The following is a 22,306-nucleotide window of genomic DNA, read 5'->3' as shown; positions in this document are numbered from 1 at the left end:
CTTGGAACATACTTGTCAGGTATTAGTATCAAGGTTATGCTTGCCTAGTAAAATGAACTAGAGAGCATCTCTTACATCTTTAATTTTTGAAAGAGCTGGTATAAAGTTGTTGATGTTTCTTACTTAAATAGTGACAGAGTTCATCAGTTTCTATTATTGGGGGCTAGAGTTTTAATCTTGAGAAGGTTTTTGATTAGAACTTCAAGTTCTCTAAGAGCCTTAGGACTGTTCTGAGATTTTATTCCTATTTGTACTGATTTTGGTGTATTGTATTTTTCAAGGAATATGCCATTTTTTTCTAAGTTGTTGGATCTATATATCTATGTTCATTTATTTGTTCATAATATTTTTTATTACCTTTAGCATCTGCAGAGTCTTTGGTGAATCCGCTTGTGCACCCCTGATGTTGGTAACATGTGTTTTCTCTTAATCAGTTTTTCTAGGTGTTTGCAATATTGTTAATTTTTTGAAGAATCAGTTTTTGGCTGTATTGATTTTTCTATTATTTGTTTTCTCTTTTATTGATTTCTGCTCTCATCATTAGTATTTTCTTCTAATTACTTCAGGTTTAACTTGACACTTTGTCTAACTTCTTAAGGTGTAAAATCTCATCTGACTTAAGCATTTTTAAGGCTAAAGTTCTCCCTCAATTATGCTTTTAACTTCATTCCACAACTTGGGGTATCTTATTTTCATTTTTCGTATTTCATGATTCCATTTAAAATACCATTTACTTTTCTTGCATTTTCTTTTAAGAGCCTCAAGATTATTTAGAAGTGTGTTATTTAATCTCTAAATAGTTGGAGAGTTCCTAAATGCCTTTTTTTCTTTTTTTAGGGCCACACCCTCAGCATATGAAAGTTTGCAATCTAGGGGTAAAATTGGAGCTGTAGCTGCCAGCTTACACTACAGCCACAGCAACTTGGGATCAGAGCCGAGTCTGTGACCTACACTACAGCTGAAATACCTGAAATACCTTTTGTTATTGATTTCTAATTTAATTCTGTGCAATCAGAAATTTATGATCTCAGGGGGTTTTTTTGTTTTTGTTTTTTGTCTTTTTAGGGCCACACCCTTGGCATATGGAGGTTCCAGGCTAGGGGTCGAATCAGAGCTGTAGCTGCCAGCCTATGCCAAAGCCACAGCAGCATGGGATCTGAGCCACATCTGCAACCTACACCACAGCTCACGGCAACGCTGGATCCTTAACCCACTGAGCAAGGCCAGGGATCGAACCCGCCACCTCATGGTTCCTAGTCGGATTCGTTTCTGCTGCGCCACAAGGGGAATTCTCTGATTTCAGTTTTTAAAAATGTATTGTGAGTTATTTTCTAGAAAGCATATGAGCTGTCCAGGTGAATGTGACATGTACACTGACACATGTATGCTGTTGTGTTGAATGTCTCGTTTCTCAGATACCCATTGGGTCAAGGGGGTGGTTAGTGTTTCTATTGTTGCTTTTTCCCTAATTTTTTTGTCTTATTTCATGAATTGCAGAGGGATAGGTATTAAAATTTCCAACTATAGTTGTGGATTTTTCTCTTTCATCCTCTGGTTTTGTCAGTTCTTGTTCCTATGGTTTGAAACTCTCTCAGTAGCTGCATTTGCGTTATGTCTTTTTGGTTAAGAGACCCTTTTATGTGGAAAATATTTTTACTGAGTATGGAATTCCAGGTTTGCAGTTCATTTTCTCTGCTAGTGCATTGAAGCAGTCATTCCCTTGTCTCCTGTTTTGCATTGTTTCTGATGGGAATGCAGCCATTATTTCTGATGTTCCTCCTTTCCTATTTATCCTCGGTTTTTAGCAAGTTGACTATGACATCAGCAGATGTGGTTTCCTTTGTATTTATTCTGTTCATTTCTTACTGACCTTCCTTTATTGGTGTGTTGGTGTATTTTAATGAAATTTTGGAAAAATTCGGCCATCATTTCTCCAGTCCTCTTCTCCAGTTCCTTGCACCTCTCTTCTCCTCCTGGGGTTGGACTACATGTAAGTTAGACTTCCTGTGCATTCCTTTAACTCATTAAGGCTCTGTTTAATTTTTTTAATATTTTTTTCTCTCTTTGTTTCAGTTTGGAAATTTTCTATTGACCTGTCACGTTTACATTTTTTCCCAGTTTTCTCCAGTCAGTTGTTAATTTCATTCCATGAATGTTTTATTGGAAATTCTGTGTTTTAATTCTTCCACTTAATTATTTTACCATTTCCATCTCTCCTGAAATTACCCTTATCTTCATTATATTTTTTTTTCTAAGCATCCTATACTATACTTATAGTTCCTTAAATCCCTGGTCTTCTGATATCTGTGTTTGTTTCTCTTAACCATGAGTTATATTTTCCCATTTCTTCACAGGAAAGAAACAGGAAATGCCTGGTAATTTTTTATTGTGCACCAGGCATTGTGTTTTATACTCTAGATTTTGTTACCTTCCTCTGAAGAGTGTTTTGTTACAGCAGCTTCTTAGATCACTGGCCAGGCAATTGAAGCTTTTGGAGTTGAGTATCAGTTCTGGTTAAAGATGTTGCTTCTTCTGCTTCATTCAAGCAGGAAGCCTGTTTATTACAGGCAGACCCTATCACAATAAGAACAATGATTATGAAATGGTTTAACCATTGTAATAAAAAAAACTGTTTTGAGGGGACGTTACCATTTTACATAATACGAACTTCATGTTTTGATTTTGATTACTTTTCAACCTCAAAGGAGCCCACGTTTCTTAAAGGTTTTTCATTATTTCTAACAAGGAATTTTAAGATTTTCCTCAAACTCATTGAGGAAACAGCCCCACCACCTGTTCAGCCAGTTGTGAAGAAACCAGTTCTATCACAGTATGATGGCTCCTTCTGTTTCCTCTCAATCTCCTACTCCTTTCCCATTAGTTTTTTACTCAATATTCTAGTTATTTCTCTCTCTCTCCCCTCTTTGACCATGATCTTATCGGTGTATGCATATTTTCATCTCTGTTATTAGTGCCCCGCAGTGTTAGGAATGGAGGAGATTTCCAAAACTGAATTTCTACCACATTGATGTTCTGAGATTTGGGGAACATGCTTGTTTCATTTTGTGGTTTAAAGGATGAGATTTTATAGACGGTGGCTTCTGTTTCAGCACTTCGGTCTCTGAGTGACCGGCTTTCGAGACCTTCTCCGGCTCCAACACTCTTCAGAGGTCCCAAGCTATGCCAGGTGAAAATAAGACATAATTACTTTGAAACGGAAAAGTCATTCCCATTTGGTTTCTCAGAATTCAGAAACCCAAAGGATGTCATTGTCCGGTCTCTTCTGTTTGTGTTTTTGGACACCGTCTAAAATTTAGCTTGGGGAGTTCCCGTTGTGGCGCAGTGGTTAACGAATCCGACTAGGAACCATGAGGTTGCAGGTTCGGTCCCTGCCCTTGCTCAGTGGGTTAACGATCCGGCGTTGCCGTGAGCTGGGGTGTAGGTTGCAGACACGGCTCGCATCCCGCGTTGCTGTGGCTCTGGCGTAGGCTGGAGGCTACGGCTCTGATTCGACCCCTACCCTGGGAACCTCCATATGCCGAGAGAGCGGCTCAAGAAATAGCAAAAAGACAAAAAAATAAAAAATAAAAAAATAAAAATAAAATTCAGCTTGGAAGCCCACTGAGATGAGTAAGCTGTGAATGAGGTGTGATGGTCCCAAGCCCCTTTTCAGCCTGTCTTCCCTACACCCTTGCTGCTCCCCAATCCCGTGGGCACCTGACCCATGGCCGGGGAGAAGCGCACTTCGAGGGACCAGACTTTCTATTCCATGACTCTTAAGGCAGAGAAAAGAAATTGCTTGCTGCTGTGGGGTCCCCCAAGGGACAAACGGAATCGAATCTTATATCCTAGGTGTATCTGACGTTAATAAGCGCACACACACTTTACTGTTCTTCCTGGCACAGCAGGCAAGCCCTCTGAGCCCAGCCTGCAAACGGGGCAGAGTTGACATGCACTTATGTTTGTGTATTTGGCAAGTGTAGGCACTGGTTTTAGTTTACTCAGCAGTTAACTCCAGCTCACAAAGAGTGAGGGAGGGGTGGGGTGGGTGTGTATTGTTAGCATATGTGCTTGCCTATTCAAACAATATTTAAGGAATCCTTGACCCAAAGAAATAATGGCTGGGTGAGCTTGCAAGAAAGGGCATTCGGCTCTTGTTGACACCGAAATCTCTTGTTTTAGATTATTTATGGCTCCAGGTTCTTTTTTTTGAAAAAAAAAAAAAAAAAAGAGATTTTCTTCTGAGGCTGAGAGGACGAGGACGGCAGAGGAGAGAGAGAGGCTAGAGGCAGCTGAATAGCCTGCATCTTGCCAGCCCCTTTGTCTCTGCTGTGAAAAGCATCCAGATTTTACATTTGTGAGAAAGCAAAGATAGGAAGTCTTAAGTCCATTTGGTGAAGCTGGACGCAACCCAGATTTCATTTGGGGATGGGCTAAATCCGTGTAGGATGGATACAGTGTGAGGCTGATGGCAGGTTGCAGATTTGCTAGAAAACAAGCAACTTAATTACAGGCCTGAGGCACTTGCTGAAGCTTGTCCTGGGAGCCTCAGCCCCTCTCCTTTGCTCCTCAGCAGACGGCAGCCCTAATATATGCGCTATGGCCCAATTTTAACTATCTCTTTGGAGCATCCTCAGCACCATTTTAAAAAGCATCTAGATGCTTAGAATGACTGATCTCATCAGCTGAAGGCAGGATCAACAAGTTTTACTGAAAATAATTTATTTATTTATTTATTTATTTTGTCTCTTTGCCATTTCTTGGGCCGCCCCTGCAGCATATGGAGGTTCCCAGGCTAGGGGTCTAATCGGAGCTGCAGCTGCCACCCTACGCCGGAGCCACAGCAATGTGGGATCCAAGCCGTGTCTGCAACCTACACCACAGCTCACGGCAATGTTGGATCCTTAACCCACTGAGCAAGGCCAGGGATTGAACCCGCAACCTCATGGTTCCTAGTCAGATTCATTAACCACTGCGCCACGACGGGAACTCCCTACTGAAAATAATTTAGCATAGACTCCAAGGGGATGTGTGCAGGCTGTTCCCTGCAGGCTGGGAAGGTCAGACCTCGGGACCCTGGGGCGGGGTGGGGGGGCTGTGACAAATGTCCCTCTGTGTCCTCCGTATTTATACACGTGGTCTTCTGTGCAAGAGCAAGGTCGAGGTCACACCTCTGTTGTGTGATAAGCACATCTCACTGTACACACTCTTTGAGGGCCAGCCTGACTTTTCCAAATCCCTTCCATGGCCGTGTCTCCCTTTCAGAGAATTCTCTTCTGCAGCTTATGGAACACAGTCTGGGTGATCATCACTTTCAAAAAAAGCCTTGCTTGCAAAGAGAGGAAGTTAATAGAGGTTTCTGATGTAGGTTAAGGCTGAGATGAAACATGTAACTTGTTAATATTCTGTGTGTACTTGAACATATGCATGAGCACTTACCCACCCTTGTGTACACTTAACCATTTATAATCCATCTTTTGTACTCAATCACTCCTTTCCTGGCTCCATCTCTGCGCTGCAACCCCCTCTCGCCAGCCACCTTAAAAATGCTAGTTTTTTTGTTTTTTGTCTTGTTTTTTTTGTCTTTTTGCCATTTCTTGAGCCGCTTCTGCGGCATATGGAGGTTCCCAGGCTATGGGTCGAATCGGAGCTGTAGCTGCTGGCCTACACCACAGCTCACAGCAACACCAGATCCTTAACCTACTGAGCAAGGCCGGGGATCGAACCCGCAACCTTATGATTCATAGTAGGATTTGTTAACCACTGAGCCACGACGGGAACTCCACTAGATTTTTTAAGTTAATAGACTTTATATGGTAGCAATTTGAGATTCACAGGAAAGTTGAACAGAAAGTACAGTGAGCTCATGTACCCACAACCCACGTCCGCACTACAGTTTTCCCATCAATAACATCTTGCATCAGGGTGGTTATTTGTTACAGTTCACGAGCCAGTATTGCTACATTATTATCAGCCAAGTCTATAGTATACATTAGGGTTCCCTCTTGGTGTTACCCATTCTCTGGATTTGCACAAATGTATAATGACATGTATCCGCCACTATAGTATCATACAGAGTAGTTTCACTGCCCTAAGACTTATTCACTGATATATATATTTTTTCTTTATAGGGGCGCACCTGCAGCATATGGAAGTTCCCTGGCTGGGGGTGGAATCAGAGCTGCAGCTGTCAGCCTATGCCACAGCCACCGCAACACCAGATCTGCGTCACATAGGCAACCTACACCGAGAATTGTGGCAATTCCAGACTCTTTTTTTTTTTTTTTTTTGTCTTTTTAGGGCCACACCCTTGGTACATGGAGGTGCCGAGGCTAGGGGTCCAACTGGAGCTACAGCTGCTGGCCTACACCACAGCCGCAGCAACACGAGATCAAGCCGCTTCTGCAACCTACACCACAGCTCATGGCAATGCCAGATTCTTTTTTTTTTTTTTTTTTTTTTTTTTTTTTGCCTTTTTGCCTTTTCTAAGGCCACTTCTGCAGCATGTGGAGGTTCCCAGGCTAGGGGTCTAATCGGAGCTGTAGCCACCAGCCTACGCCACAGCCACAGCAACGTGGGATCCGAGCTGCGTCTGCAACCCACACCACAGCTCACGGCAACGTCACTGAGCAAGGCCAGGGATCGAACCCGCAACCTCATGGTTCCTAGTCGGATTCATTAACCACTGCGCCACGATGGGAGCTCTTCAATGCCAGATTCTTAACCCACTGAGTGGGGCCAGGGGTCGAACCCACATCCTCATCTGAGCCAAAACCCTTGATTTTTTCATTGTCTTCATAATTTTGCCTTTTCCAGAATGTCACAGAGTTGGAGGCAAACATTGTGTAGGCTTTTCAGATTGACTTCTTTCTATTAGTAATTTGCATTTAGGTTTCCTCCATGTCTTTTCATGGCTTGAGAATGCATCTCTTTTTAGTGCTAAATAATATTCTATTGTCTGGGTGTCCCACCGTTTACCCATTCACCTGTGGATGTTTTGGTTGCTATGGAGTTGTGGCAGTTCTGAATTCAGCTGCTGTCAACATCCGTGTGTGGGTGTTCATGCGAACGGAAGTTTTCAGTCTGTTTGGGTCCAGGCCAAGGATCATCAGATGCTGGATTTAAAAAGAAAAAAAAAAAAAAATTCATCAGGGATACTTGACACCTTCCAGTGTGTTTACCGACCGTGTGTTTTCACCAGAGATGACTACCATGAGGATGGATTCTGCCAGCCTTACCGGGGAATCGCCTGTGCCCGCTTCATTGGGAACCGGACCATTTACGTGGACTCTCTGCAGATGCAGGGGGAGATTGAAAACCGAATCACAGGTAGGAGCGCAGACCTCTGTTCTGAGATAATGAGCACGTGTGCAGCCACCTGTCACTGCACTGGTGTGTGACAACCTGGGACAGTGTCTCCCTGTTCCCTGTCTCCAGCAAGAGTCAGCCAGAGCCTTTTTCAGAAGCCGTGGCAGTTATCACTATAATTTATTCCAAAATGTTACCATTTGTATGTTCAATTAGCAAGTGCCGTCTGCTTAGAACGTACTAGCACACCAAATTAGGCCAGCCATGTGGGTCCGAAGCCCTGGTTGTCTCGTCCTCACCACGTGGCCAGGGCCCCCTGTTCCCAGGGCCACCCCACTGGCGCAGGCAGCCTGGTGCTCGTAATACTCATTCTTGCCTCTGCCTTTCCTGACTCATGTGCCTTCTCGAAGTTGTACTTGGTAAAAAGATACCCGGGCTTGATTGTAGCTGCTGGGGACAGAGGTTCCAGGCCATGGGCAGTGCTGGGGACACTTCAGGGAATTCAGGCCCTGTGTTCACAGTGTGAGAAGCGGAGTAGACCATTTAGGAATGAAGCGGCTCATTCTCCATCACTGTAGAAGTTACCATCTCTGGTTGGTGTCAGCCCTCGACTTGATGTCGAGGGCTTCCTGGGGGAAATCCCTTGAGAAGTGAGAACATGACTTAGACCGAGGCGCCGAAAAGTCCCCCTTCTCCTGTCTCTGCTCTCTCCACTTGTTCTCTCCAGACACTCTAAAGAACAAGCAGAATCTCGTGAAGATGGCAGATGCCCCCCAGTTTCGCTAGGTTCTCTACACAGTGGTTCTTGACCCCAGGTGATCTTTGATGTAAATTAGGGCTCCCCAGAGACTCTGGTGGAGTTTGCAGAGGGGCTGGCAAAGTACTGCTCAGGTCACAAAGGCACATCCCTGGTAGAAACCCACGTAGGTGTCATTGAATGTCCTAAGTTCAGGTCAGCCCTGGCTTTGTCTTTCGTCCTCAGTCTGGAGGGTCTAAGGTCATGGTCCCAGAAGGGTCTGCCTGGCCCATGGTTACAGAGCCCTCTGAGGACAGGGCCAGATGCCCATGAGAACTGGCTCTGGAGAGCCGGGAAGGCCCCATCTTGACCTAATGGGGGACATTTTGAAAATGTTGGCATCTCTCATTGGAAAAGCTTCCTTATGTCATTTAAAGCAGAACTTCTCAAACTTTCTGACAACACCACATAGGAAAAAGTATACTTTACATTGTAACTTAGTATCCATCTACACCTGCTTCCTAGCAGTAACCTGAAGTGGGTTACTGGAAAGGACATTCATCCTTAACAAAGGCAGTGCACCCTGCTTTTCCTCTTCAGTTTTATTTCATTAAAGAGTCAGTCACAGCCTTAATGCGAAGCATGCACTCAGACGTCTTCTGTTCCATTTGGATCATCTTTTCAAATGCTAGTTGCAGACTCCAGAATTACTCGTACATCCCACTGATTGGCAAACACTGATTCAAGGCACAAGATTGTTCCTCATTTATTTCTCCAAGAGTAAAGGATGAACAACTCGGATATCTAAGCAGACTCATTTTATAGCAGTTGCTTAGAGAAAGGTGTAGAATGTGGGTTCTCTAGCTTGGTGAATTTTTGAAAAAATAAATGTGAAGTTGCTCTGGACCGACTGACTTGTGCTTTAGAGATTGTGCTGGTTCTGGAGAGGTTCTGTTTGGAGAGCGCGAAGTAGTTCTAGGGACCCTGGAAGCGTCCCAGGAATGCGCCCCAGAACACTTCAGAGTGACGTACAGGGTGTAAACAAAAGCAAGCACACGAGTTATTGGACATCCTTGGTGCCTAGAACCATCTTTCAGAAATAAGCCCTCACACTGATAGGTTTTGAGTAGGGGGAGGGGGAGGGGAAATCCTAACAGGGTCAGCCATGCCATCCTAGCACTTGATACCCCCAAAGCAACATGGTGTTTGACTTTCTTAGATTGTTCCCTGCTTGGGGGTCAAGGCCAACATGGCAATAGCCTCCTGGTAGTCAGTTGCCAACTCCACATGATGGGGTTGAACTGGGGCCAAACCTGGATCTTTAGCCAATCCCAAGAGACCCATGCACTTCAACCTCTTACCTCTCTGTTCTTTAATTTTAATACTGACCAGAAGGGACCAGAGGACTGAGGTTGATTTGACCAGCACACTGCAGAGTGCCCAGGACCCCGTGCTGCAGGCAGTGCATGGACATAGCCTGCCACCCCTGTAGACCATTCACCTCATGCTATTTTATACGCCGCATGTGGGCTTTCATTCCCCAAAGTGTGGCCTCAACAAATGACTTGACAGATAAAGACCCAGGACCAGAAAGGACTGAGTGACTAACCATGCTGTAGTAAATGACAGGGCAGGGCCAGAACTGGGTGCTTAGGCGCCAGCAGGTCTAATAACCCTGTGCTTGCCTTGGGAGCCTCGCAGCGCCACCTGCTGGCCACACTGGGCACAGCACTACAAGTCCTGGGTGGAGCTGGGGTGTCTCCAGGACTCAATTCCAACCTCCCTGGTTTCCTACTCCGTGTCTCAGCAGGGTGTGTAGGCAAAGGGGGTCACTTTCTCTGGCCATTTGAGATCAGATTATTATGGGCAGGTCTTTCACAGGTCAAAGTGGGGTAGGCCTTCGGTGTGGGCATAGAGCAGCCGATGCCTGCCTCTGAACCCTGAGTGCCACAGGCCTGAGGAGAGGGCCCTAGAGTGAGGACCCTCCCTCCTGCCCCTGCAGCTCTACCCAGACCTCATCCCTTCCTTTCCCCTCCCAGCAAGCTCCCACCCCCCCGACCCCGCCCTTAGGCGGGGTGTCAGGTTCTTCCCATCAAGCGCCAGCAAGCCAACAGACCCTGGATTCAGATTCTCCCTGACAGCCTGCTTCTCTGCTCCCCATTGTCACAAAGCTCTCCTAATGCATGACCCCTCCCCTCCCCCACTTCAAACCCCCCAGACTCCTCCCAAATGTGTCCCTTTCAGACCCCCCTGCCCCTATCCTGCTCCTACTGCATGTCACAGGCTCATCATTCATCTTTCTGGCACACTCTCTCCATCCCCGGGGAATCCCTTCCACCTGCTCCCTGGCCAGTCCTCCTCTCCTCTGCTCACAGTCCGTCAGGAGGACCATGGCTTGGTCCTTGTGCCTCTTCTCCAATCTTTCCTTCTAGAAGCCTCTCAGCCCACGGGCTTTACCTACCGCCCAGTGCTTGCCCAGTGCTTGCAGAGCCCCCGGTTCGCAGCAGGACCTTAGGAAGTGGCTTTGGCTCTGCAATCAGAATCTTCCTGTCATGAAAGTAGCATCCAGGTGGATGCCATCTGGGACCTAGTTTTCCTTCTTTTTATTTTGTTTGATGTTTTCATTGAAACCCCAGGACCCAGGACCCCAGGGACTTTCTGCGTCTGGTGCAAATAGTGCAGCCCGGGCGCTGCCTGAGGCCCTGCCCTAGTGAGAGCTTCTCAGGGCCAGTGAAAGACAAGGCGCAAGGCTGGGAGGCGGAGCACACACGAAGACACGAGGGCCAGGGCACCAAGCCTAAGGGCGGGGTCGGGGGGTGGGGGCTTGCTGGGAGGGAGATGGGTGCCACGGTCGCTGGTTGGAGCAGGGGTAGGAGATGGGTCCAAGATCACCAGGCGGAAAGGGGTGGAGGAGGGCAGGTGGGAGACAGGGGCCAGGGGCGCTGGGGGAGGAGCAGGGGGCAGGGGGTTGCCAGGCAGGGTGTGTTGGCCCCCGTACTGGACCCTGCCTCCACCCCACCCTAATGCCAACCTCGCCTCCTCGGCAGCCGCCTTCACGATGATCGGCACCTCCACGCACCTGTCGGACCAGTGCTCGCAGTTCGCCATCCCGTCCTTCTGCCACTTCGTGTTCCCGCTGTGCGACGCGCGCTCCCGAGCGCCCAAGCCGCGCGAGCTGTGCCGGGACGAGTGCGAGGTGCTGGAAAGCGACCTGTGCCGCCAGGAGTACACGATCGCGCGGTCCAACCCGCTCATCCTCATGCGGCTGCAGCTGCCCAAGTGCGAGGCGCTGCCCATGCCCGAGAGCCCGGACGCCGCCAACTGCATGCGCATCGGCATCCCTGCGGAGAGGCTGGGCCGCTGTAAGTCCGTGCACCCGCCCACCCCCGGGGCCCCGTTCGGTCCGGGGAAGCCCCAGCTCCGCAGTCGCGAGATGGGGAGTCGCAGTCATCCAGCTCCAGACACACAGCCCGCTTGGTTCTGCCTGTCTGTGGGACCCCGAGTAAGTCATTCTACTCCAGTGGGCCTCAGACTGCGGCTTCTCTAAGATGGGAAAAATCTCCACGCCCGCCGCCAAGGCTGTGAGGCTTTGCGAGGGTCAGGACCCCCTTCCACGCCTGCCCGGCAATCCACCAGCAGCGCTGACTGAGTCAGAGAAGTGGTGCTCCTTGAAGTGGGGACCCAGGAAGGAGCTTGCCTCCCTCCCAGGCTGGGGGAGTACTCATTTCTGCGGCCAGCCTGGGCTCCTCACAGGGCCAGTTTCTCCAGACTCGCTGCACCATGCAGATCCCGGCTGCAGGGCGGAGTCTATGGGACCTCTCGCAAGTGGCTTAAATTCCAGTTTCCTTATACTACACGGGGATGATACTACTAACCTTAGGAGCTGGAATGAAGATGAATGAAATAGTACTCAGATAGTTCTTAGAATAGTGCCTGCACACTGCCAGCAGGAGGTAATGGGTATTCAGCAAACACACCCCCCCCAGGTGTGGCACAGAGAGGCCCTGAGTCCCCCTGGGAATGGGGCAAGCCTAGGGCACTGTTCACCAGAGGCTGAGCCTGGGGCTGTGTGTGTGTGTGTGTGTTTGGGGGTGTGTCACTGAGATTGGGGGCCAGCCTTGGGAGTTTCTCTTCCCTCCTGGGCAGGCTGGTTTTGCTTCCAGTACAAATGAACATGGGTTTGGGGTTGACAACCTCATTGTGGGATGGGGGTGCCCGGTGGGTCCAAAGGTGGTTCAGGGTTATGGGATAACATATCTTTCCCCTGTATATGTTCCTGATGCCCCTGCCAATTTAATTTGTGGGCTTGGGACTGTATTGGCATTCCTTCAAATGCTGCTTTTCTTGGAAGTTATGTCCTATCCTTTAGTCTTTTGGAAATTCCAGTTTGGGTACAGGTAGGCAAAGCGGTTTTGTTGCCCTTTCTGGAAGTTGAAGAAGGGTGCTCTCTGTACCCCCAGAGGAGGGTTGCCCCCTTCTAGTTTTTAAGCCTCCTAACAAATCTTCTCTCTCAGACCATCAGTGCTACAACGGCTCAGGAACAGATTACAGAGGGACGGCGAGCACCACCAAGTCGGGGCACCAGTGCCAGCCGTGGGCTCTGCAGCATCCCCACAGCCACCACCTGACCAGCGCTGACTTCCCTGAGCTGGGAGGGGGGCATGCCTACTGCCGGAACCCGGGAGGGCAGATGGAAGGGCCCTGGTGCTTCACGCAGAATAAAAACGTACGCATGGAACTGTGTGACGTACCCTCTTGTAGTATGTATTCGCTCTCTCTTTTTTTTTTAAAGTGTTGACTGTGGGGTATGCTTTGTGATCACAGGGGATCAGGAGGCTGGTAGCTCTGGGCGCTTCTCCCCACCCCCTACCCCACCCCCACCACCTTCTCATTTCACCACCATGATTATTTGGGTTTTTTTTGTTTGTTTGTTTGTCTTTTTAGGGCTGCACTCGCAGCATATGGAGGTTTCCAGGCTAGGGGTCTAGTCCAAGCTGTAGCCGCCACCCTACACCACAGCTCACAGCAATGCCAGATCCTTAACCCACTGAGCGAGGCCAGGGATTGAACCTGCAATGTCATGGTTCCTAGTCGGATTCATTTCCAATGGGCCATAATGGGAACTCGGATTATTTGTTTGTAATAAAGCTGTTGCTGGCGGTAAAAGTAATATCTGGTCATTATGGGACATTCTAAATTATAGAAAAGTCTAAAGAATGATGTGCAAATCCCCTCTAATTTTACCCCTCTGTGAAGACTACTGTTTACAGTCTTCTGTCAGGCCTTTTTCCATGTGTGGTCCTGGGCTATTCAGTTTGGCTTCTCGTTTCTCAATGAACATCATCGACCTAGTTCCCACTGTTAGTAAAAATGCTTCCCAGTACAATTACCACCAGCTTCCCAGACCAGCATCTGTAGCTGGGACACAAGGCCTCCTGCTCCCCCTCCTTCATCTCCCACTCTGCTCAGCTTTCACACATAGACTCAGCAGAGTGAGGAGAAAAGAGAACTTAAATGTCTTATCTTTCCTGCAATTTTACTCTTAAATTATGGCTAGGAGCAGAGTGTGTAGTTCATGGTTGCAGACTTCACAGACATCATTATCTCTGTGCAGGAATACATTTTAAGAATGAAAATGTTGGAGGTTAGATTAGAGAATAGCTACTCTATGGAATGCTACAGTTTAAAAAAAAAAAAAAAATTTCCTAGAGTTCCCGTCGTGGCACAGCAGAAACGAATCCGACTAGGAACCATGAGGTTGCAGGTTCGATCCCTGGCCTCGCTCAGTGGGATAAGGATCCGGTGTTGCCGTGAGCTGTGCTGTAGGTCACAGATGTGGCTTGGATCTGGCGTTGCTGTGGCTGTGGTGTAGGCCGGCAGCAATAGCTCCAATTGGACCCGCAGCCTGGGAACCTCCATATGCCGCGGGTGTAGCCCTAAAAAGACAAAAAGAAAAAAAGAAATTCTTATAAAAACAATTTCCTCCATGGAAGGATGTTCATATTGACCTGTTTGGGGAAATAAGCAAGTTGCAGGGCAATAGCTGTGTTACGTCTTTTTAGTTTCTTTCTTCCTTCCTTCCTCCCTCTCTTTCTTTCTTTCTCTCCACCACTCCCTCCCTTTCCTCTTCTTTCTCTCTTTCTCTTCCTCCTTCTCTCCCCTTCCCCCCTCTCCCTCCCTTCGGATAAGAGAAACAAAATGGGTAAAATGTATGTGAGTGGGCACATATGCACCTGTATTTCATGGAAGAAGTTTTGTAAAGATAAATATCAAACTCTTAGCAATGACTTCTCATGACCTACAGATATGTTAAAACGTAAGACGTTTTTCCATTGAGCAGTTCTTATTTTGTAATCAAAAAAACATCAAAATGCTAACAAAAATAGGTATGTTCTTTGACCTGGCAATTCCAGGAATCTTATATTGCAGAAGTATTTGCACTAAAAGGGCAGAAATGCAAGGATATTTGTTGCAGAGTCCTTTTTAACACTTAAATGAGAAACAGAGTAATAGTTTACCAATAGGGATACGAATGAAGTTCAGTATCATGGAACCGTGTGCAGGTCTTGAAGAGTGCCTGGAGCTGCCGGTTCGGCGAGAAACGTGGTCTGAGATATGTTATTCTGCCACCAAACCAGGAGCAGGAATATACGGATGATATGCTTCTATTTAAAATGAATTCTATTGCAAATTCTATTTTTAAAAATCATGTGAAACTTGTTTTTTTTTTCCTTTTTTTTTTTTTTTGTCTTTTTGCCTTTTCTCTGGCCGCTCTCGCAGCATGTGGAGGTTCCCAGGCTAGGGGTCGAATCCGAGCTGTAGCCGCCAGCCTACGCCAGAGCCACAGCAGCATGGGATCCGAGCCGCGTCTGCGACCTACACCACAGCTCACGGCAACGCCGAATCCTTAACCCACTGAGCAAGGCCAGGGATTGAACCTGGAACTCTGAAACTTCTGCTTTTGTATGTCAAATTAGTTGAATATCGGTTATTTCATGTTCGACTTAACTATGTACATAAACAATTACATGAATACCAACCGATTAACAATGGTATAGCCTTTGGTGAAATTAGCTATTAGGAATATTCACTTTTCTGTAATACTATAATTATTTAAACTTTTTTAAAGTTAATTTTATTTTATATTGGAGTATAGTTGATTTACAATGTAATTCGATACTTAATACACATGTGTTCTGTTGGTGATTTTTTAAAAGATAATGAAAAACAAACAGTTGTAAAACCTATGGACAGTGCTCACATCTCTCACCTGGGCCTGAGGGGCCCAGAACGTCCCTTTAGCCCTTATCATGAAAAATGACCCAGAATTTTCATCACCCCTGAGGCTTCTAGAACACCTACCTCTGGGCTGAGGTCAGGACAATTTTTTGTGTAGTTGCATTTGATTTTTATCTTCTTTTGGAGCTGGGTGACAAGACTGGGTTTGGGACAAGACTTTTTTTGCCATGGTGACAGTGGTCATTTTTAGAACTGAATTAGCTCTTTCGGGGACCACATGGGTCAGAAATCATTTGTTTGCTTTCAGGTGGAGAACTCATTATCCAATGGTCATAGGGATGCCCAAGTCCCATGTAATTATTCACAAGGTTAAGGTGAGAACAGCTGGGGTTGTGGAGGGGACCCTTCAGAGCACTTGTCTTGCACATCACAGTGCTGAAGTCCCTGCTCCTTCGAAAGTCACTCTCTCCCCCGCTGGTGCCTGGCAGCCCTGCGCACTCTGTGCTTTTCGAAAAATCCGATAGGGGGAGACAAAGCGCTGCTCTTCACTGTGGAAAAAAAATGAAGGAAAAAGACCTTGAAGCCTCAGACTGTACATCTGACCATTGCTTTATAAGAATTCTTGCACCCCTGCTGAAGATTATGGGGTCAAACTCCTTGGCTACCAGTGCTCTTTTACATCAGATGCACATTGAAGTTCCCCCTGTGGCTCAGCAGGGTAAGAACCCACCTAGTATCCATGATGATACAGGTTGGATCCCTGGGCTCGCTCAGTGGGTTAAGGATCCGGCATTGCTGCAAGCTGCAGCACTGGTTGCAGATGCGGCTTGGATCCCACGTTGCCATGGCTGTGGGGTAGGCCAAGAGTTGTTGCTCCAATTTGACCCCTAGCCCAGGAACTTCCATATGCCATGGGTGTGGCCCTAAAAAGAAAAAAAAGAAATAAATCAAATGCATGATTGTTGTCTTAAAGGAATATGTGTGCATTGTACAAAAAAGTGGAAAATCCTAAAATGTTGAATGAGGAAAAGGATCATTTCAAATCCCGGTTCCTAGTTTCATTACTGGGGTCAAGCATGTCAGATGTGTTTCATCAAGTGTAGTAAAGGTACCTGTTTCCAGCATATTCAAATTAGGAAGGGAAAATGATGGTGGTTATTGCTGCTGTACGTCCCTTAGAGTTTGCTTGATTTTTGTGTTGTGTATTCCTGTTCGTTTCCATGGCGGGCAGTTCTCGATTATGTCTCACAGATGTATATCAGGGCGTGCATTTTGGGGTACATTGCCTTTTTTGAGGCTTGGATTATAATGTTGTCACTATGTGCAATTTAGCAACTTAACTGTTTTAGGGGGAGGTGAGAGTGGGCTGGTGGAGAGCTTGGAGTTGAAAGGGGGGATGTTTTCTGAAAATTCATGAAAGCCTTGCTGTCCACAGGTCCCCAAGACAGCAGCAGGATGGGAATTCTGTACATCTTGGTTCCAAGCATTGCCATCCCCTTGGTCATCGCGTGCCTTTTCTTCTTGGTCTGCATGTGCCGGAATAAGCAGAAGGCGTCTGCCTCCACGCCACAGCGGAGGCAGCTGATGGCCTCGCCCAGCCAAGATGTGGAAATGCCTCTCATCAACCAGCACAAGCAGGTCTCTGTGTCCGCGTGTTTAAGGAGGCACCAACCTCCTCCAGGCTTAACCTTTACCTGGAGATTAGTTACCCGCAATACTAGGTCTCTTGATTTGCTTGAGGCACAACACAAAATTCTTCTAAACTGTCCTTCATTTTGCCATTTCTTCTCTAAAATATACCAAGACATTTGTGTCCTTAGGGAGTCGGTGGTCGGTGTGTTTGGAATTCACCCTTCTCCCTCGATCGAGACCAGCTCTATTAGCATGGGCCCAACTGAGCTGTCCCCACTCTGCGGTGTTTCAGCTGTCCCCTCAGGAGGACACCCAAAAGAAGGGGTTCGATGGCCCCACCCCTTGAGGGTCGATATGGCATTTTTAAGGGAGGAGGGTCTGTGTTCTGGTCAGTTTGGGGTTGGGTTGGCTTTGCTATTTTGTTTTTCAGAGAAGGACAGAGCAACAGTCCTGTGGTGGAGGTAGGGGGAAGGGAGAGGCCACCCTCAGCCCGAGTTCTCAGGATGGCAAGAACACACTGAAATGGAGCCCAGGAGAAAGTCTGTCCCAGTCCCCCCACTCCCACCCCCAGCTTCAGTGAAGGGACATTTATGTTACTTGCCAGCATTGAGAAAAAATAATTTCTACCCAGGCTTTGAACAGGGAAAGGGTGAACTCATTTAGCTCTGTGGCCAGGTGTCACCAAGTGTTTGCTGGGGGTGGGGGGCTGAGAGTCAAGGACACCTTGCTCCTGGGTGCAGAGAGCCTCCAGGGACAGGGGCCGGACACACAGAAGGGGCGGGAAGTTGTCAAGGGCAAGAGGAGCAATGTTCAGATCAATTATGTGGCAATCTGTCAAATGCATCTAATGGAAAATCTAATCAAGAGGAAGCAGCAAAACAGGCCCTTTGAGGGACATCTGGCTGGACTCTTAAAAGGACACAGATCCTGGGAAGTACACCTCAGGGTTCAAGAGAACTAGACATTGGGACTTGCCGTGATAGCCGTGGTGGCTGGGCTGTCGGTGTGCACAGAGTAGGGAGCAGCAGGAAAGGCCTGAGTGGGGGACACAGCTGGAGCTTGGCTTGTCTGTGTTGTGTAAATAGTTGTGCACAAACATACCCTCCTACAAGCACACTCTGCAGTTATCTCTGGACGGAGGTATCCCGTTGCAGCCTGGTTGGGACCCTTGAAGGTTTCGGGCAGGCTCATGGCATCCGAGCATGTTTAGACTCCGTGTGCAGGGCAGGCTGAGTCTGGTCGTGGTGGGGCTGGCAGGTCCTCTGCAAGCCCTGGCTGGGGGCGGTTCCGGGAGCAGCCCGCAACCCATTCCCCCACTCCAGCTGCCCAGCTCTGCCTTCTCCTGTTTCTGTAGCAGAAATGTTTTACTGAGGCTTTTCTTCTTTGCAGGCCAAACTCAAGGAAATCAGCTTGTCCACGGTGAGGTTCATGGAAGAGCTGGGAGAGGACCGGTTCGGGAAGGTCTACAAAGGCCATCTGTTCGGCCCGGCCCCAGGCGAGCAGACGCAGGCGGTGGCCATCAAAACGCTGAAGGACAAGGCGGAGGGGCCGCTCCGGGAGGAGTTCCGGCACGAGGCCCTGCTGCGGGCGCGGCTGCAGCACCCGAACATCGTCTGCCTGCTGGGCGTGGTGACCAAGGACCAGCCCCTCAGCATGATCTTCAGCTACTGCCCGCACGGCGACCTGCACGAGTTCCTGGTCATGCGCTCGCCGCACTCAGACGTGGGCAGCACGGATGACGACCGCACGGTCAAGTCCGCCCTGGAGCCCCCCGACTTCGTGCACGTGGTGGCACAGATCGCCGCGGGCATGGAGTACCTGTCCAGCCACCACGTGGTCCACAAGGACCTGGCCACCCGCAACGTCCTGGTGTACGACAAGCTGACAGTGAAGATCTCGGACCTGGGGCTGTTCCGCGAAGTGTACTCAGCCGATTACTACAAGCTGACGGGGAGCGCGCTGCTGCCCATCCGCTGGATGTCCCCCGAGGCCATCATGTACGGCAAGTTCTCCGTGGACTCAGACATCTGGTCCTACGGTGTGGTCCTGTGGGAGGTGTTCAGTTACGGCCTGCAGCCCTACTGCGGCCACTCCAACCAGGACGTGGTGGAGATGGTACGCAGCCGGCAGGTGCTGCCCTGCCCGGACGACTGCCCGGCCTGGGTGTACGCCCTGATGGTCGAGTGCTGGCACGAGTTCCCCAGCCGGCGGCCCCGCTTCAAGGACATCCACAGCCGGCTCCGGGCCTGGGGCAACCTGTCCACCTACAACAGCTCGGCGCAGACCTCGGGCGCCAGCAATGCTACGCAGACCAGCTCCCTAAGCACCAGCCCGGTTAGCAACGTCAGCAACGCCCGCTACGGGGGCCCCAAGCAGAAGGCCCAGCCCTTCCCACAGCCCCAGTTCATCCCCGTGAAGGGCCAGATCAGACCTATGGTGCCCGCCCCCCAGCTCTACATCCCCGTCAACGGGTACCAGCCAGTGCCGGCCTACGGAGCCTACCTGCCCAACTTTTACCCCGTCCAGATCCCCATGCAGATGGCCCCGCAGCAGGTGCCTGCCCAGATGGTCCCCAAGCCCGGCTCCCACCACAGCGGCAGCGGTTCCACCAGCACAGGCTATGTCACCACCGCGCCCTCCAACACATCGGTGGCGGACAGGGCGGCCCTGCTCGCCGAGGGCACGGAGGATGCGCAGAACGTCCCTGAAGACGTGGCCCAGAGCCCCGTGCAGGAGGCGGAGGAGGAAGAGGACGGCTCCGTCCCCGAGACCGAGCTGCTGGGGGACAATGACACCCTGCAGATGGACGAGGCCGAGGTCCAGCTGGAAGCCTGAGGGCCTCAAGGCCATGGGGGCATGTGGAGGTAGGGGTGGGGAGATGAGCTGCGTGAGGGGTGTGCCCCCGGAACGGGGTCTGGGGTGCAATCTCCCTGTGCCACGACTCGCTGTGCTGTTTGGTTGCCACCTGTTTGGTTGGACAGGCTTTTAGCCAATGGCAGCTGACGGGGGGGGGGGGGGGTGAGCCCCGGGGGGGGTGAGCCCCATAGGACGCATGGTGACCCCCAGTTTCCCCTGCATTTCCCCAGAGGTAGATGGACAGTGAGCGATGTTGGAAGACGAAGTAGAAGCAGTCTTTGAAAAAGAATAGGTGGCATCTTCCCTCCACATGCAAATGGATTGAAACTTTTTGACGATGGGGAAAGCAGGTCTTCAAAAGGCCCCGACCTGAACCTGGGGCTTTGCGATGCCCAGTGACTGGCCTGCCAGGTGAGGATGGAAGAAGCTGCTTTTCCCTCTGCTGCACGCCCAGCCAGGAACAGCCTCCCCTCAGCCACCAAAGATAAGCAGGAACAAGATATGGCCATCTGCCGCCTGTCAGGGTCTGATGAGAAAGGGGCTTCTGAAGTGGGGGTTCCATATTAAAACAAAATGTGCCTTAAAAGAAAACCCACATGCTTTTGTACTTTTGTGAAATGATTTTAATTATCCTGCATGTGTATTTTGCCCACTTTTCTGAAATTCCAGGAAAATGTTTCTTGGGTTTGGAATGTGACCAAGGAAGCAATATTGTACAGAGCACCGTATTGTTAATTTTTTTTTTAGAATCATGTACAGACCTTATATGTAATTTATATATGGTTTTTGTATGCCATTTTCATTGAAATATTTTGAGCTTAAAATAATGACTTAGTAATTTAACTGTTTACGTTCCCCACGTTAGACGCCATCTGATTATATTTCGGTTTGCTTGTGCTGGTACCACATGTAAGCGAAGTCCATGCATCTCGGAGCCTGTGAGAGATGGCCTGTGGGTACACTGCAGCCGACACACAGGTTAGAGCTCCCTTGTAACCCGCACACCTGGAGTATCCAATAAAGCCAAACAGAACATTCAGTCCGTTCTCTGCACGTCACGAGGACGTCAGGCAGCGGGAGGTGGGGGGTGGCAGAGATGCCCAACAATGATGACTTGGGCTGGGGTTTAGGGGACTTGTCCAGGACCAGAGACTCCGTTTGAACGTGAATGTACATTGGCAGATGAATGATGGGAGCAAGTTGCCTTGCTTTCCTCAGTAAAGTGTCAACGGGTGGGGATGGGATTAACTGCAGATGACATGAAAATGGTCTTTGGCATTGCACCTCTCTCCTCCTGAGGTTCCAGAGCCCCTGCCATTTTTAGACCCGGAGACTCATGCTTCCCAGGGCCCTGGAGCAGGGCTGGGGGTTAAGATGAAGAAGATGGGGCCTCCTTCACCAACTGCCCAAAGTTGTCTGCATCGCCTGGCTGCTTGGCAGTGCAGCCAGCTAAGTTCAGGTACACTTGGACCAGGGTCACCTGGGAGATCAGTGGCTTCGGGGCTTCCAGCCAGGGGAGGGGCACTGTAATGCAGGCACAACCCAGCGAGGCCTGGAGATGCTTCTGCTGGCCAGCCCATGGCTCCTGCTGTCCCCCACCCCTGGGTGGGTCCCTCTCCCCCAGCATGACCTGGGTGATTTCCCGTGTTAAGTGCAGTGAGTCCACAACCCTGGGCCAGGCGTGACTCCACTGGGAATTTGCCTCACGCCCATAGGCAGTGGTTCTTTGGCCGCATCAGAGCATCTTGAAGGGCTTGCTATAAAACAAGCACTGCCCTCCCAGCTCCCAGGCAAGACTAGGCGAGGCCAAGAAAGTACATCTACAACAAGTGTCCAGAGGGTCCTGATGCTGAAGACCCCATAAGCACAGAACCTTTGGACGCTTCTCCTACATCTCTCTGGCCATCCAGCCCCCGGGTCGTCCTATACACCCCTTGCTCCTCTGCTTTAGCATAATGCTGCTCATGGATAGAGCCACATGTGCAAAACAAACAAACAAACAAAACATCTAACTATATATCCTAAAATCAGGAGGGTCTCTGCCTGCTCAGTGGAAGTTATGTGAGTTGGGTAAAAACAGGGAGCCCCTCGGAGCCCCTCTCCTGGCCAGCATGGTCTGGATTGCACATTACAGGAACTCGGGGTTACACGGAGCTACTTCTCATTTCCACGGATCCGAAAGAGGAACTGCATTTGATCTCTAATTTGGTACACCTGATGGTTTAACCGTTGCATTGAGACCTAAGGGTGAAAAATGGGAAATGGCTCTTTGGCTGCTCCCTCCACGGACACAGTCAGGGAGGCGAGCAGCCACTTCAGTTTACTGTCACTCAGCCCCCAGACGAGAATGTGGTGCTCTGGGGCCACTGACAGCACCGCAGAGCAAGCAGCCAGAAAGGCACTTGGAGGGTTTTTTTTTTTTTCACAGATTCAAGGAGGTTTTGATTTGCGGGATTTTGGGGGGCTAGAAATAACATTTATTCGTGACAGCTTGTTCTCACTGTAAAATCTCAAGGCATCTTTAGGAAGATTATT

General features: G+C 49.1%; 1 protein-coding gene across 1 annotated transcript in view; it reads left to right on the top strand.

Moving 5' to 3' along the window:
• ROR2 (receptor tyrosine kinase like orphan receptor 2) overlaps window positions 1-20,810 on the top strand; it is a 231,774-nt gene extending 210,964 nt beyond the window's left edge. The window contains exons 6-10 of the mRNA XM_084995940.1: window positions 7,202-7,329; window positions 11,092-11,406; window positions 12,559-12,804; window positions 16,719-16,921; window positions 18,305-20,810. Of these exons, the coding sequence (XP_084852066.1) occupies window positions 7,202-7,329; window positions 11,092-11,406; window positions 12,559-12,804; window positions 16,719-16,921; window positions 18,305-19,750 (2,338 nt within the window). The 3' untranslated portion in view covers window positions 19,751-20,810. The remainder of the gene's footprint in view (window positions 1-7,201; window positions 7,330-11,091; window positions 11,407-12,558; window positions 12,805-16,718; window positions 16,922-18,304) is intronic.
• The last annotated feature ends 1,496 nt before the right edge of the window (window positions 20,811-22,306 follow it).

Source organism: Sus scrofa, chromosome 14 (genome assembly GCF_054392235.1).
Source record: "Sus scrofa isolate SSC_HxYL_T2T_F1_AM1 chromosome 14, Sscrofa_HxYL_maternal_Yorkshire_Landrace_v2.0, whole genome shotgun sequence".
Classification (NCBI taxonomy): domain Eukaryota; kingdom Metazoa; phylum Chordata; class Mammalia; order Artiodactyla; family Suidae; genus Sus; species Sus scrofa.
Note: the sequence above shows the minus strand (reverse complement) of the source record. Positions and strands in the feature narration are given on the sequence as shown.